Genomic DNA, 16,163 nt, shown 5'->3' on the forward strand with positions numbered 1-16,163 from the left:
TACATATATGTAAAAGTAGACGAAAGTCCATTAAACAGAAAATAATCATACTTATACATATTTTATTTATTGTGTAAGCAAATATAGGTTCGTTTTTAATTAACCTGTGGCATCGCCTTTCATTTTCATTGCTTTATCTGACTGACTAATCATTTTCATATGCATAATATTGTAAATCGTTTTCTGTGGCATAAGAGTAAAAAATTCAATGTAAAGGATCTCAACTTGCATTGTTATTTTATTTTTTAAAGCAAAAATGGCGTTTAATTACCGTAAAAGTTAAAGAACTTATCCCTAATATTTTTTTCGGTATTTCACTCCCAAAGAATAGGAGTTTTCATTAAAAAAAGGGTGTAAATAGGAGATCCATCTTCCAGAAGTAAATACAAATGCGGAAACCCCTCATTTCACAAAAATACGAAACACTTTCAATGCAACAATTTAAGAGTGCAAAAATCATTCGCCTTGACCGGGATTCGAACCCGGATCTCTCAGTGTCCGGTCGAGTGCTTTAGCCAGTTAAGCTTTGGTTAAATATAATTTTATTCGGTCCAGTATGTTACACTGATAGTGTTTACATTGTGCACATTGTCAGCTTACAGATTATGGTTACAGCATATTTTTTTTCTTTATAAATATATGTATGCATATACATACACATACATACACAAAAACATAAATATGCATATACACACTGGCATAGACATAAATTCAAATACATTTCATAAAACAATTGTGACCATGACCAATATTGTGGAAGAAAATAATGAGGGCAGGGTTCACAGGATATAGAAGGAAATATTTGAATTAGCTGCGGAACATTACATTTGGTTGGAATTATTGATAGCTTTGAAGCATAGTTATTCAGAAAAACAACTTTTAAACCACGGACGAAGTGTGTCCGGTAATGGGGGCAGCCACATCCGTTCCACTAATGCTTGCATTCCTTTAGCGGAATGTTTATCCGCGGTTCTCAACTGTGTGAATTCCACGATTAGGGTGGTCATTATCAAGGATTTTAAGCTCGGAAAGGGCCGAAAGTTCAAGGTAGTGAGATTTATGCTGGTAATTGCACCACCACCGAACACGTCCCAGGTTTTATAGATCTTTTTCAGAGCTTCCCATTCTCTGATTTTATTGTTGCATTCAAGGATCAGATGCGCGACGTTGTCTATTCGACCGCATGACGGACAAATGGGCGAATCGGCTAGCTGTAGGTGATGCCTCACTTCCCTCGTCATAACTGTGCTGGCGAAGAGGTTAAACATTTCACTACGTGCCTTATCGTCCGCCCAGTTTTCCCAAGAAACCGTTCTTTTTGATGTATTTTGTTGCTGCTCGGTAAGCGCTCTGACATACAGGGTCTTGACCCTAATTGCTTCTCCACCTCACAGGAGAGAAGCGACCTTTTTCGTTTCTTCAAATGCCCTCCGGTGGCATTCGTCTTGCGTGAGTTCCTGCCACGCGTCCTTGAGGAGTGCCTTGCGCCACGCGTCGTCACCGCCGAGGATGCGCAGGCTAAGCTTCGCGTAGACCACCTTCGCCTTTAGAGCTGTATCGGTTCAATTGAGACCACCCTGCTCAAACGGGCCAACGGGCATAGGGTTGCGGAACACTTTCTTTACGTAGCCATTCCAGATCATTTGGTTGGTCGCTCTAACAAAGTATGCATTGTATTTAGAGGGTAAGGGCCACAGATGGGCAACGTACCATATAAGCCTTGGGAAGACAATCTGGTTGAGGAGGCGGACGCCGGTCCCGATCGGGAGGGAAGGGAGTGACAGCTTTCCAACACTCCATTTTACATGATGGTCTATAATTCTCCAGTTTCGCTCAATCGTGGGAGCCAACTCCTTCTCCCACCAGAACCTCAAGATTTTGAGCGAGGGCGCTTCTGACCAACCGATAGAGGTCGAGGGCGGGTTCTCCCAACAAACCACTCTCTTCACCCACCATACCAAGCACTTCCTCATTTGTTTTCTTCTCTGTCCATTTTACCTTCTCCATTCTTCTCCACACCCACATTTCAAAAGCCTCCAGTCTACGTCTATCCTCCTGCTTCAATGACCACGTTTCCGCACCGTGCATAGCTACGCTTCATATCAAAGTTTTTACGAGTCTTTCCTTAATGTCCTTCCTCAACGTCCCTCTCATCAACTCCCTCCTTGTGAAAGCCTCTTTGCCTAGCGCAATTCTTCTCCTTACGTCCCTACTACTTTGACCGTGTTGGTCCAAAACACTTCCGAGATACGTAAACTGATCTACCTGTTCTAGTTTTTGCCCTCCTATTTAAATGTTTAGCTTAGCCTTTTTCTTTCTAGAAAATCGCATTACCTTTGTTTTATTAATATTGATTCTCATCCCATACCTGTCGCACTGAATTTCCAATTCACTCAGCAATGCTTGCAACCCCTTGCCTGACTGACAAACTATAGCTTGGTCATCAGCGAACCTAACTGATTTTACGAATTCCCCGCCCACTTTCATTCCTACCTCCAGTTCTTCCCATGCCTCTTTAATCATTTCCTCTGCATACAGGTTGAACAGCAACGGCGATAATGGGAAACCCTGCCTTGCCCCTCTTCCTAACACTGCCCATCCGGACTCCCCGTCCCGCACTCGCACTTGAGCAGTATGAGATATATACAGGTTGCGGATTAGCCTCCTTTCCCTCCAATCTATTCCTATTTTCTGCAATATACTCGTTAGTTTTTCCGAATTCACTCTATCAAACACTTTTTCGAAATCTACGAAACGGGCAAATGCCTCTTGGTTGTGTTCTATATTCCTCTCGATTAATAATCTCATTACTTTAATGGTATCAAGCGTAACTCTCCCCTTCCTAAACTCAAACTGATCATCTCCTAAGTGAACATTTGCCCTACCCTCTATCCTTTTGTTTATGATCCTGAGAAAAACTTTAGCTGCGTGGAATATCAAACTTATCGTCCTGTAGCCCTCACATGATGTAGCCTTTACCTTTTTCGGAATAGGAACTAAAACTGATCTCACAAAATCTTCCGGCCAGATTCCTTCTTCATAAATACTACGAATCAGCCTTTCCTCCCTTAATTTCCTTAACATTTCAATAGCTCCGTGGGAATGTTATCCACCCCCACGGCCTTATTTAGTTTCATCTCCCTTAATGCCCTTTCTATCTCAACGTTGAGTATTCCAGGACCGAAGCTATCTTCCTCTACGTCATGTTGCTTTTCTATGTCAAACTTTGTTGGTCTATGTTCCTTACTATACAGTTGTTCTATATATTCCTTCCATCTCTCCTGGATCGTTCCTGCGTCAACTATTATCTAACCCACCTTATCTCTAACTGTTAGCATATATCTCCCTTTGTTACTTCCCAATAAATATTTAGCTTTGCTGTACAGCGCACCGATTTCGCCCTTCCTCCACAGACTTTCCATATCCTCGCACTGCGTCTTCCATCAAGTTTCTTTTGCTGTATTTGTTGCCCGCCTCAAATTATTGTTTAATTCTTTGTACTTCATTTTGCCTAACTCTCTATTTACATTCTTCCATGCTATCCGTTTATCCATTTTTGTAATCATCTTATCCGTGATCTATGGTTCCCTAGTCCTTTTAGCGTTAACGGTTCCAATAGTGTCTTTTGCGGCTTTCGATACACCTTTCTTAATACTTTCCCATTTTTCTTCGATAGTACTAAGCCCTTTACCATCCTCCATGATTTTCTCTACCGCCTGTTTATATTCCTTCCTTTTCCACCCATTTAATGCTTCTACATTCCATTTTCTAACTCGCCGCCCCTGCCTTATCTTTTTGAAACGTACGCTACATTTCATAACAACTAAATTGTGGTCCGAGTCCGCATCCGCTCCCGGGAAGCTGTGGGAATTTATCACACTGTTCCTAAACCTGTGTCTAACCAGGGTATAATCTAGCTGATATCTTCTTGAGTCACCTGGCGTTTGCCATGTATACTTGCGTCTTTTGTGGTGTCTAAACCAAGTGTTGGTGATGATTAACCCCTGTCTCCTGCAGAACTCAACTGCTTTCTCCCCGCGGTCATTCCTCGTGCCTAAACCGTAGTCCCCACCTCATCACCTTCATCTCTTCATTTCATGTAAAGATAAGGAAACTTTATTACTTTCATGAAGTTAATGCATAATCGAACCCAAGACATTACGTATTATAAATACATAATTTACTAATTGTATATTTATTCAGCAACTTCACAAATTTTTCTGGTGCACTTGATTGTATTTTCTGTTATCTTAAAAATAGTGTGACATACTTATCTTATAAATAAATCAGCGAGCATTATTAATAAACACTTGGCAGACGAGTATCCTAGCTGTCGATTTTCGGACAAGTCAAAATGTTTTTTTGCTCTGATCAATTCTGACCTTTTTACCACAAAATTGAAATTCTCAATAAATTGAAATGGTTTCATTGAGGTGACTATGGTTCTGAGGGTTGCCAATTAAACCACTCGCCACTTGTGTTTCAGGGACGACTTGGAGAAGGGGGCAGAAGGCGGAGGAGGATGACGAGGCGGAGGACAACTTCCCCCTCGTCGACCCCCTGTACAAGGGGCCGCACGTCAGCAGCCCCCTCGTCAGGGCCGACCTCGACACCTTGATCCAGAGCTTTACGAAGAAGAAGGTGGGTCAGGAGACGGAACAATACAATACAGTACGTCATCACATCTTTTTTGAATTTTTGAAAACTTCTGGATGTGCATGACGTCGACTTCGACTACTTTTTGCCTTGGCAGATTTTTACATCTTTTTGGGCTTTACGAAGTAAAAGCTATAGATTTTTTTGTTTGCTGCACGAATTGTCTGCAAAATTGCACAAGCACGACAAGGCCTGCCTGCATCAACAAGCAACGCTTCGGATTATGAGCAGAAATCAAGAAGTAATGACTTTCTTCAAGTACTCCAAAAGTTAAGAGTCTAACGGAAAATAAGTGAAATCAGGTTTGGGTGTGCTATTGATCATTATTGCAGTGAGTTTATCAAATGAAGGCTACTCCTTTTGCTTAATAAAGCATTTTAAGATAGCTTTTCATTAAGTGAGAGATTACTTTATCTCAAAATAATGCTTAATTCTACCAAAAAGGAGGATGAAAAAATATACTTATATATACTCTATTATGGCTTTATATTATGATTCAAAATGAGTGATTATTTTTAATATTATATCGTCTGTACTACGGATGAATCGTTAATATTTTTTGGCACATAGCCATTCATTGAATATTGCCATTAACACAAAACCATATTAGTGAGCTATTACAGAGAGAACTGGTATTTTCCTGATTTTACAATGAAAACTATTGCATTTAATGCACAAACATTTTATGTTGTTTGACCTGGTTGTAGAATCGAGTCAGTAGACATAGAGCAAAAAGTTATTGTGATATTGAAATAAAATAGGAACTTATTTGATTGCGCTTCATTGAATTTAAAAAAAAAATATAAGCGATATTCATAATTATGCTGATTATATGTATGTAAATATATATATAAATAAATAAATATATATATATATATATATATATATATATATATATATATAACATAAACACAGTAATCAACCCGAAGGTCGGTTTGAAAAAATATATATACGTATATATGTACACACACACACACACACACACACACGCCCAGTCATATTGCGTTTCACAGTTAATTGAAATTATATATAAAATATTTTCGGAAGCGAAAAACTAGGAAAGCGAAGCTAGGAAGCGAAACGTATAAAATCATTCAAATCCTGAGTTTAATTTCACACGAAATCAGTTGAACTGCAAAGTAGAGATAATTTTATAATTTTCGTTAAAATATTTTCATATTATCCAGAGAAAAAATGTACCAGATATCTTCATCTTCTTAATTTTACGTTCTAGTAAAGATAAATTTCATTACTTGGCATAAATAAGGCAGCAGCTTTGTTTGCAATATATATAGTAAGTGCCGCACGAACTTGGGCGGCCTGGGTGGGAAATTGGTTATGTGAGGATCTTAAGATATTTAGATGAAGAAAAGAAGGGGCCGAGGAAATGAGACGGTCGGAGCTATTTATTGAATTGTGGAAAGACTATTGAAAGAAGCAGACCCTGGGTGTGGCAAGGGGTTAGAGTTGTGACTGGGGAATAGAGGGAAATGGACTGGCATTTGGAGCAATCGTCTTCAATACTAAAATCAGAAAGGAAATATTAATTTTTGCACAGTTCGAGGGGGTAGAAAGGGCAGTATAAATTCCTTGTGATGATTTCTGAATAAAGGAATCATGGAATAGTAATGTGTTTTACGGGTAAAGGGGGCTTTCTGATGCACGGAAAAACTAAGCACTTTTTAAGTTTCGCGTGACCTGCATTGAATAGCAGAAAACCTTACTTTAAAATTTACCTCCTTTCAGATAAAATTACTCTCTACTTCCATTAATATTTTTTCTGTTTTATTTCTCACTCCGCGAATCAGAATTTTATTATATCACAATTTTATTTTATTATATTTTACTGTCGCAGTCTTAAGCTTTCAAATACTTTCCCATTAATATGCCGTCAATTCATTTTTTATGGCGCCTTTTAATTTACCACCAATATTTATTTCTCCCCTTACCTCGCCTTCTTCCTATGTTTTGCTTCCAATTCATCCATTTGTATTCCCCATCCAATAGTCTCCAATCTACGCTTAACCTCCTATATCAAAGACCAGGTTTATGTGCCATGTAAAACTATGCTTTATGTAACAGATTTCAGTATCTTATCTCTAATTAGGTTGATGTATATCAATACCTTCCTCATTGTAAATTCACGCTTACCTTGATGTTTGCGTTAATTCATTTTATGGTCATGTATGTTTTGTGAATGTCCTTATCAAATGTGCTTGTGTGTATTTGCTTTTTTGCATGTGGCCCTTAACCCTCTAGGTACGTAACATACTATTAAGCGTGAAATGTGTGTCTCTGTGACTTTGTCGATGTAGATTTTTAATGTTGATTTGTTCATTGATGACGTAATTCACTATATTAGCAAGCATCAAAAATTAAATGTTAGCCTTAAAGTCCAATAACGAGATGATAAAATGCGACTTCAAAGGTCAGCCTCTGCAGCCACATTTTTTAGCTAATGACATGTTTACATAATTCAGCCTATAATTAAAAAACGAATATCTTTGGCAATATGTTCTGAATAATATACAGGAGGATTGATTGATTGAATAATTATCCAAAGCAATTCACTCAGAAGTGTCCAGAATGTATCTAATTTAAATAATCCAATATCCTCTTACTTTTTTGAAGCTTTTGTCAAAAATAAGGCAATAATTAAACAATTTCAGGACAAATGATCATAAAAATATTCTTACTATGACATATCGATGTATCTAATTTACTGAAAAGGCTCTATTTTCCATAACATCTTCAATAAGAGTGTATTTAACTGCTAGTAATGGAGAATGGTTACAGTATTAGGTCGAAATGTGTCCATTACTTGTTCTGTCGGACTCCCATGGTTTCCTTGTCCTGTGTGATCTCTGTAGGAATGTATTCAGTCAATCATAAAGTTTTTTGCGAAATTTTAGCTTTGATACATTCTGTAAAACTATGAGAGATACCGTGAAAGTAACGTTAATCAGAGTTATTCTCTAATGAGCATTGAAGTGCAAACATTTCAGTGTTAAATTGCGACATTTTTGAAGCCTCCAACCAGTGATTGAGATTTGGCTTTAACCTCGTGGACTGTGGTGCAAAGCTTGAACACGAATACCTGTGACATTGTTTTCGTCACAGCATCTCGTTCCTTTATTTATTTAAATTTCGGAGTTTAAGGGGACATCTTGGTAGCTTAACTCGCCAAAGCACTCGGTAGCTAAACTCGGCCGGACTTCGAGGGATCCAGGTTCGAATTCTGGTCAAAGAGGGTGGTTTTTAATACTTTGAAATTGTTGAATTGCTTTCACCGGAGTTTTTTTCTGCCTGAATTGCAAACCCCACGACAACAAATGACCTTCTACTGCCCATTACACCCATTGAATTGGACTGTCCACTTCTTCGTACCACTCTAATATTAATGCACTTATCTGTATCTCGGCAATATTCAACCATTTGATTGGCTTTATCTTGGCAACCGCTCGCTGCCAACTAGATGAGGTAAATTTTGGCTGACTATCGTCGTCCTTTCCTCTGAAAATCCCCTCCCCAGTTTTCATTGGCCAAAATATAAGGACGTTTTTGGAATAGTACTAAATTTAAATAACGTTTGATGAGTTTATTTATTTAAATAGTCCTAAAGGGAAAAGTGGAGTAATTTGATTGAGCACTTGAAAAGAAACAAGTTAATTCCTAAGGAGAATTTTTATTTAAGAATTGGTGGAAATTTATGTAAAAAAGACACCATAGCAGCCAATGATCGTGACGATAGAAAAAAAGTCTGGCAGAAAGTTTTCAAAGAAGACAGAAAGAAAAACAGAGATTCATTCCTTGACAAAATATTCCAGTATACATTTCTGGATAAGGCTGACAAACGAACAAATCATTCCCGGGGTCTCTTTGTGGACAAGGCGACGTTCCTAGCTCCATTGCTAGTGACTGCACGTACTCTCTTTACGAGCCCAAATCGTGCTTGGTTGGGCGCTGATCGTTCATCCCCTCTTCCGCGAACATTCTGTCATCTGGTTGGAGGATGTGCGATCCTATTACTTCAAACTTTTCCGTTTCCTTTGCGGACCTCTGTGCTTTCACCTTTTACTGAATCCTCAGTTATCGTTGGGAGAAGACTTTGGTGGAATAAGACGAGTATTTTAAACTTAGCTTCTCCCAAGGGGACATTCTGCCCCAACAGCCTACATGCCTTTTCACTCTATATATTCTCCTACTCACCCAGTCCTAATGACTTTCTTCTTTCAATTCTATTCCTCAATACATTTTAGATCTATCGTCCCAACTTACTTTACACGTTCCTGAAACTACATCGAATACGAATCCTCTTTCACTCTGAAGAAATCTTCTATGGGTGTAAACCCATAGAAGATTTTTTCCCATTCTTCTATCCCCTACTTGTTATAAGCTACTTTATCGAGAAAAGTTCTTTTTGTCTGTGACACTCCGCTGTTTGTTTCTTTTATTGATGTCACAATTGTGAATATCCCAATCTAACAAAATTCATGAAAGAAAATGCACCTTTATTAATTCCACTAATTAAATCAAAACATTAAGTAAAATTAAAAAACCCTGCATTTTTCTCCCCGTAATAGATAAGTTCCACCAAGTCAAGCTTGAAATTACAAAGTTGATTCCTACAAAATTCCTTTACCCCGTCCAGAAATACGTCTATGCTTTATATGACTCAATTCCAATCGCATGATTATTTTTATTTGAGAGGCAAACTCAATCAAAGGCGGAATCACGTAGGAGCTGAGAGACTTGTTAAACCAGTTTGTAGCAATATCGTGAGTGTCAGTAGTTTACTTGCTCATTTAAGATTAAGTGCTTTGAGCGAGGCCAGAAAGCACCGCTGCACCCGGCCGGTTTGATATTTGAGAAAAAAAACATCTCGGGAGGAGACATTGTCGGGGTAACAGCTAGAGAGTCGGATTGGAAACAGCACGGACTCGGAGCCCTCTCCTTTAATCCGCGCAGCGGCACAAAGCGGATCCTCCTCCCCACTCCATCGACCTCCTTCCCCTCCTCCCACCCATTTCCTGCTCTCACGACCTCCCAGTCGCCTTTTTACGGCGCTCATAAAAGCTCTTCCCTCCCGCGGGGACATTCTACTCCGCGATCCGTCTTCCACCATGTCCCCGCCCTGCCCCACTTCGTGCCTCTCTGCGGTATCTCGTTTTTGTGTTTTTCTATTTCGGAGATATGAAGCATTATGACGGGCGGCCGCAAGAAATGGAACCTCCTTCACTCGTCGCCTGTCGGCTGAGACGTGCGAATTTTCACGTGGACTGAGCATCTGGCGTGAGCGATTGCATGTCTGCAGAAGCACTCCTTTTATTTTGCCATTTGCCAACGAAGGGTTTCATTGTTTCAACGCTCCCGCATACACAGAAAAGGCACGTCTTATTCATTTTTGACGGAATAGAGGGGAGTAGGAAAAACGGCCTCAGTGGGCCGAAATATGATGTGATTATTAATTTTTTTCTTGTATCTTCATGGTGATGGCCTGATCTTGTGAACAAGAACTATATGCGTGGGAGATTGGAATTAAGAAAACATTCTCATTTTTTTAGTTTGCCAAAAAGCCACATTCAATAACTGCTGACTCAGTTGTTAACAGCCGGTTGGACTTGCGTGCTGATTGAATTGGTTAGAAGTTAGTTCTCGCCTGTGGACATTTGTGTTCCCAAAGTGGGGTCGTTAAGCCCTTGGGACACAAACCAGAAGTGGCTGATCAGGATCCCATGGGCCGAGGGTCCGCAAGATGTATCTGGTTAAAATAGGCTAAATTCTTTATTTATATTATTGAATGCTTTAGCTACATAAATTTTAGCTGAAATAAATATAGTCAACATTACCTTTACAATTCTACATTTTCTATAAATTGCCGGAAAACTATCATTACGATATACTGTCAATGTCGTATCGTCATCCAAGGTGAGTATTGAAGTACATAACACAGTCAGGGTGGAAAGTGTCAGCTGTTTTGATAAGCTATTGTTCCATTCTGCTAGATGGAAGAAGAACGAAATTTGCTGCCATATTTAGCTGTTCTCGGAGTTTGACGATTTAAAATGCGTCTTTTATCACTTACTATGTTTTTCTTTACAATTAACAATTTTAAATACTTGTTTCCAATGAATAAGTAGTTAGCAGTAGATTTTTGTCTGCTGCCATCACAAATAAGTACATTAGAAGTTGTAATTACCGTATTTTCCCATCGATAACGCGCGCGTTCTCTACACAAAAATGTTCAAATGATAAAAAAAAATGACGATGCGCGTTATGTAATGAAAATTGAAAAAATTTAAGCATTGACGTATTTTTACACACACATATCCGATATATACGTATTTTCACACACAATATATATATAATTTTTACGCGCATATATATATATATATATGTTTATACAGATGCGCGGCCTCTATACACGTTCAAGATAACTATATGAAGCCCCGGACGCGCGGTATCTATTCAAATTCATGACGCATACAAAGTTCTGGGTGCGCGTTATCGATGGAAAAATACGGTAGTTTGGTTTATCTTAGCTTCATTTGGTATATTTTCTTATTTACAAAAATAAAAAAAACTAGGTTACATCATGCTATTCCTAACTTTACTGTTTTATTTAATTTATACATCAAGCGATTCTCTCCTGGATCCACTTCCTTCTCGATCATGTCGGTCGGATTTTCATGATCAGTGCCATTTATTTCCGGGGCATATTGTGCGGAAAAGCTCTTTCCTGGGCACTCGCTTCTTCTCCTCGCTCGCTCATTTGGGAATTGGCAGTTGGCGTGCGGGTGGCGCCGCTTAAAGGGGTCGTTTAAAGGTACCGCGGTCTCAATCGCGTCCTCCCTTTTCCGCGAGGGGCCGCTTCATTTTACGACCCGCCAGTTTCGCTCAAGGGTGGCACGCTGTCACACCGTTCCACCCTCCCTCAGCCGCCGCCGCCTCCGCGCCGCTCCCCTTTCCCGCTCACGCCCCTGCGGGTGCCGCGCCGCGGTACCCCATTAGTCCCCAACGTCCACCCCAACCACCAGCGATGCTTGGCGCAGATTCGCGGATGTGTATCTAATACGTAGTAGGCACGTGTGTGTGAGACTGTATAAATATATCTGTATGCAAATTTGCGTAGGTATACCTGGGTGCGATTGTGCGTGCGCTAGTAATGCATAAACAGACGCAACGAGCGACTTGCAGCACCTCGAATTAAGATTAGGGAGCACACAGGTTTGAGAGTCTTAACGAAAAATTCAAGGGATATTATTTACGACAGTTTATATAATTAAGCGGACGAGATTTGTAAAAAAAATATCGTAAATGGTTTAAAAAAGTAAAGGGAGGAAAAAGAAAGAAAATAAATTTATTTCAGATATTGCCCTCGACATTCTTCAAATCAAATCCCTCCTCGCTGCAGCCCCAAAAATAATGGGCAAATTCCTCTCGGCAACTTAATCACAGCCGAACGCATCGCGACTCTCCCTCCCCGCAGTCGAAGCGTCCCTGCGTGTCTTCCGGCCGGCACCGGGAAACGTTCGATATTCCAGGTAGTTTTCATTCCTTATTATTAATTTTCTATAGACTGATAGCATCTTTTACATTAAATTATAAAAAAACCATAAACAGAGTAATCAACCCGAAGGTCGGTTTAGTAGGTGATGGTAGAGTTTACCCAGTACTAAGCCCTATACGGCGTGTGAAATTCACACATTAGTGTAGGGGGGCCAGTTCCTTTCCCTGTGCCGGTTATGGTTACCCGAAAAATCACATAGCTTGGGTGGAGCTGCAGGTGCCCAGAGTGCCTCGCCCGGGATTCGAACACGGGACCCTCCGGTCAGCAGTCCAGCGCTCAACCCCCTGGATAACCACGACCCGCGTTAAATTATCCATAATTGTGCATAAGTGTGTGCATAATCGCAGATTTGCGATTATGCACACACTTATGCGACGGTCTGACTTTTTTTCAGCAATTCACGCACCGTTGTGTGTTGTCGTTGGTTCTTGACGTCAACGGCCGTTCAGCGCGGGGGCTTTTTGAAGAGTTTGCGCTACATAAAAACTGCATTTTGTGGCATGCTTTCATTCTTAAATACTTTGCAAATCATGCCTAACGTCTCCGTATCCGATGTTTCCAGTCCAGCACAAAATTTAATTGCTTACCACTGTTCAATCGTTCGCTACATTTGCGCTGGCGCCGAGTCACTCGATAGTGGTCTACTAAAACACGACCCAGTCCGAACGAACGCTTGCAGGCGATTGACGCGTGCCGCGTGTTGAAGGTCAGACCCCTTAACGCGAGCGCGCTGCGACGTATAGTCACGTCGGGAAAAAATTTCACCCGATACTTTTTATGTTTATACATATGTGTCATATATGTGTATCAATATGTGAGCGAGGTTATCAGGGTAAATATAACCAACATTTTCTTTTCCGCTAATTTAAAAAAATGCTGGTTTTAACGACGGCAGAGGCGAGCGTGGCTAAATCGAGAGACTGAGAGAGAAGCGCTCTGGGAACATTGGAACCATGAAATTAAATATTCAAATATAGAAGGCGCATTATGGGTACTAAATTCCGTACATTTTTTTCATTCACCATAAAAAGGGGAGCACTGGGTTACGGCGCGGTGTTTCTCCTCTTTAATTTCACCGGGAAGAGATAACCAAGGGACGGGGAAAATCATTTCATTTCCTCTCCGGATTAAAATCCAACAGAAAATTGCCTGCACACGGGGAAGTATTGGAAAATATAGGATAAGGCATGCGCTATGCATGAAGTTATGGGTATTTCGACTCCTCAACCCGGGCGACCGTGGTTTCTATCATGGATATAGAAATCCAAGAACGTTTAATTTGCGATGAAGCCATTAGTATTCTAATAGAATATGACTCAGTTGACATTTTGGTATTGGTTAAAGCTGAAGTGAATGAGCCGTGTACGGCAGTCTAAACGCATACGTAGGAGAGCAGTAGACACATAGAAATCATTTTTGTGCGAAAGGGAGTATTGGTTGAATGCATCTATCGTTCCCAGAGATGATTCGGTATGACGATTAACGAGTTCACTACAATTTATTTATATTAATAGCCACGGAGAGAATATTATATTTTGAAGAAACCGTTTTTTCTTTCATGTATGCTCAACATAATTCGAATGCATTGAACGCTGTACCCTCCGATCGGTAACCAAATATTCTGCCAACAGAACTGTCATGCCCAAATGACACTCAAGGGAATATTATATTTCAATGAAGTACATCATACATTCCTTAATAGAATTAAAAATATTGACTGCCGTTGTTTTGCGGTCGTAGATAAGACCACGAATCCATTGATACATGTATTTATTCCACATCCTTGCGATTGTCACATTAGTCCGGCTAATTTAACTGAATTGAATGATTTTATAGAATGAAACGATCTCTTCTATTTTAAGTCACGTGTGCCGAAAAAAGCTGCTACGTCGTGATTAAAAAATTTTACATATGCTCCAAGCTGGATATCTTTTTTTGAAATCATATTTGTTTATAGATAAATTGCTACGTTTTATCCTTCAAGTTTCCTGAATGCCTTCGTCAAGGTTGATGGTTTGAAAAATTTGTATTCATCACTCCACATATACTGAAGTGTTTTACAGCAATTGTATTATTTTTAGTTATTTTGACCACAAAAGCAATGTCTCGGTCTCAAGTGAACTCAATCCATTTAACGTTAGTCTCTATGTACAGATTTTATGGTTTTCTATCCACAATTCATTTTATCGGGAAAAAAGAGACTCATCGGTTGGGGACCAAGCCTAACTTACAGCGATGATCGATATCCCGTGCCGTAAGACTGAGTCCAAAGTGTGACGGGTCCATCGAATTACAGGGAATTCACAGGTGGACCAAGAGGCGTCAGAATCTGGCGTGGCCTCTGACCCCCTTCCCCCGGAAGTCTCAGTCTATGTGCTCCGACGCGAATGCGGGCCATCCTTGGAATCCCATCTCTCGAATATCCGCAGTAAGGGCGTTACAGAGACCACATTTTCATCATTTAGAAAGTTTCTAACGTAGAGATTGATCCCAAAGGTATAGACTAAAAGAATACGTTTAATGAATAGGTAACTTAATATGCAAATGATGTTGTAGAAATGATAATAATATTCCTTTGGTATGCATTTTTGTTCCGATAAAATATCCTCCTCGTCGTCAAAGTTACCGACGCGATTACACTTGTTTTCGTTGCGTGGTTTTGGACTAATTTGATACATTTATTTTATTGATAACAACTTGAAATTGCTAGTGATTTATTTCCTCGCGAAGGTTTTCTGAATAAAGCGATGTATAGTATTTCATTTGGTTCGGTTCTTTGAAGAACAATAACTCAAGAAATAATCGCTTTAGAAAGGGGTACAATGCGTTTCGGCACGCAAACAAGAAAGTAGAAAATTATAATTTCATTCTTCTTATTTAAATCCCAAAAATACTCGCTTGCTTTCGTGATAACCAGAATAAGTCATAAATGAGAAAAAGAGAAAGTTCCTCACTATAAAGTATATCAAAGTACGGTTACGTACCAGCATCTTTGAATGTGAATTACATATGCTGAGAACATATAAACAAAAGTAAATATATCTAGGTGATAATTCTCTGCATTGATATTTAAAAACTTTGAAAACGACATCCTTTTTCTTCAAAATTTTAATGCCACCGAACGGGTTAATAACACGGAAGTTGTGAAAAAAAATCTGCGGAATTGAATACGATTTTCCACATTGAAGTGAAATTCACTAGTTTTTATTCGAAATTGGCTTTCCAAAAATTCAAAATCCAGCGTTATTTATGGCTTAAAATTTTCCGTTACTATGGCAGTTTTATGACTAATATTCTGTAAAGTTAGAGATTAAGCAATAAATTTAAAAATTATAACTGACATCTCGCGTGATTTTCTATATTCATGGTAAACCTTCATTACGAGACAAACTTGAAAATACTTAACTAGATGTCATAAAAAAGTGCAGTAGTTTTGCAATTAGCTTTTCGTTTCAATTAAATAAAATAATAAAAGAGGTAACGAATAATGTAAAAATACTATTTCTCGATTAAGTACCTTTTATTATAGTTATATTTTTAACCCTGTAGACTAACTGCTGCTGAATCATGAATATTCCCCTCCACCTGCAGTCAGGCACTGTCCAAATCCCCTAATCAATTTAACAAGACCTCTAGTCCTGATTTGTATTGACTTATTCCAATATAAGTATTTATTTTGTCAAGATCTTATTCTTTTCTCAATATGCTCACGAATCATCTATTTTACGCATAGACTAACTGAGAGTACTTGCAGAAAGTTCAGATACTGAAATGTAGAGCACATTTTTATAATACCAGGAAATGACTCCATCATTTCCTGGTATTTTCTCAGGCACTTTTCAGGGTGCATACATTTCCTCAGATATTTTCACAGAGCATCTAATATGCTTGTGTAGAAATAGCACTGGGAAAATGGGCATATGGCGTCATTGTCTGC

At 39.3% G+C, this 16,163-nt stretch overlaps 1 protein-coding gene across 1 annotated transcript in view; it reads left to right on the top strand.

Moving 5' to 3' along the window:
- The window catches only part of rdgC (retinal degeneration C), a 512,344-nt gene that overhangs the window by 190,927 nt on the left and 305,254 nt on the right, over positions 1-16,163 (top strand). Inside the window, exon 5 of the mRNA XM_071596539.1 lies at positions 4,487-4,641. Within this exon, the coding sequence (XP_071452640.1) occupies positions 4,487-4,641 (155 nt within the window). The remainder of the gene's footprint in view (positions 1-4,486; positions 4,642-16,163) is intronic.

The sequence above is a fragment of the Hetaerina americana genome, unplaced genomic scaffold (genome assembly GCF_022747635.1).
Source record: "Hetaerina americana unplaced genomic scaffold, ioHetAmer1.1.p SCAF_8, whole genome shotgun sequence".
NCBI lineage: Eukaryota > Metazoa > Arthropoda > Insecta > Odonata > Calopterygidae > Hetaerina > Hetaerina americana.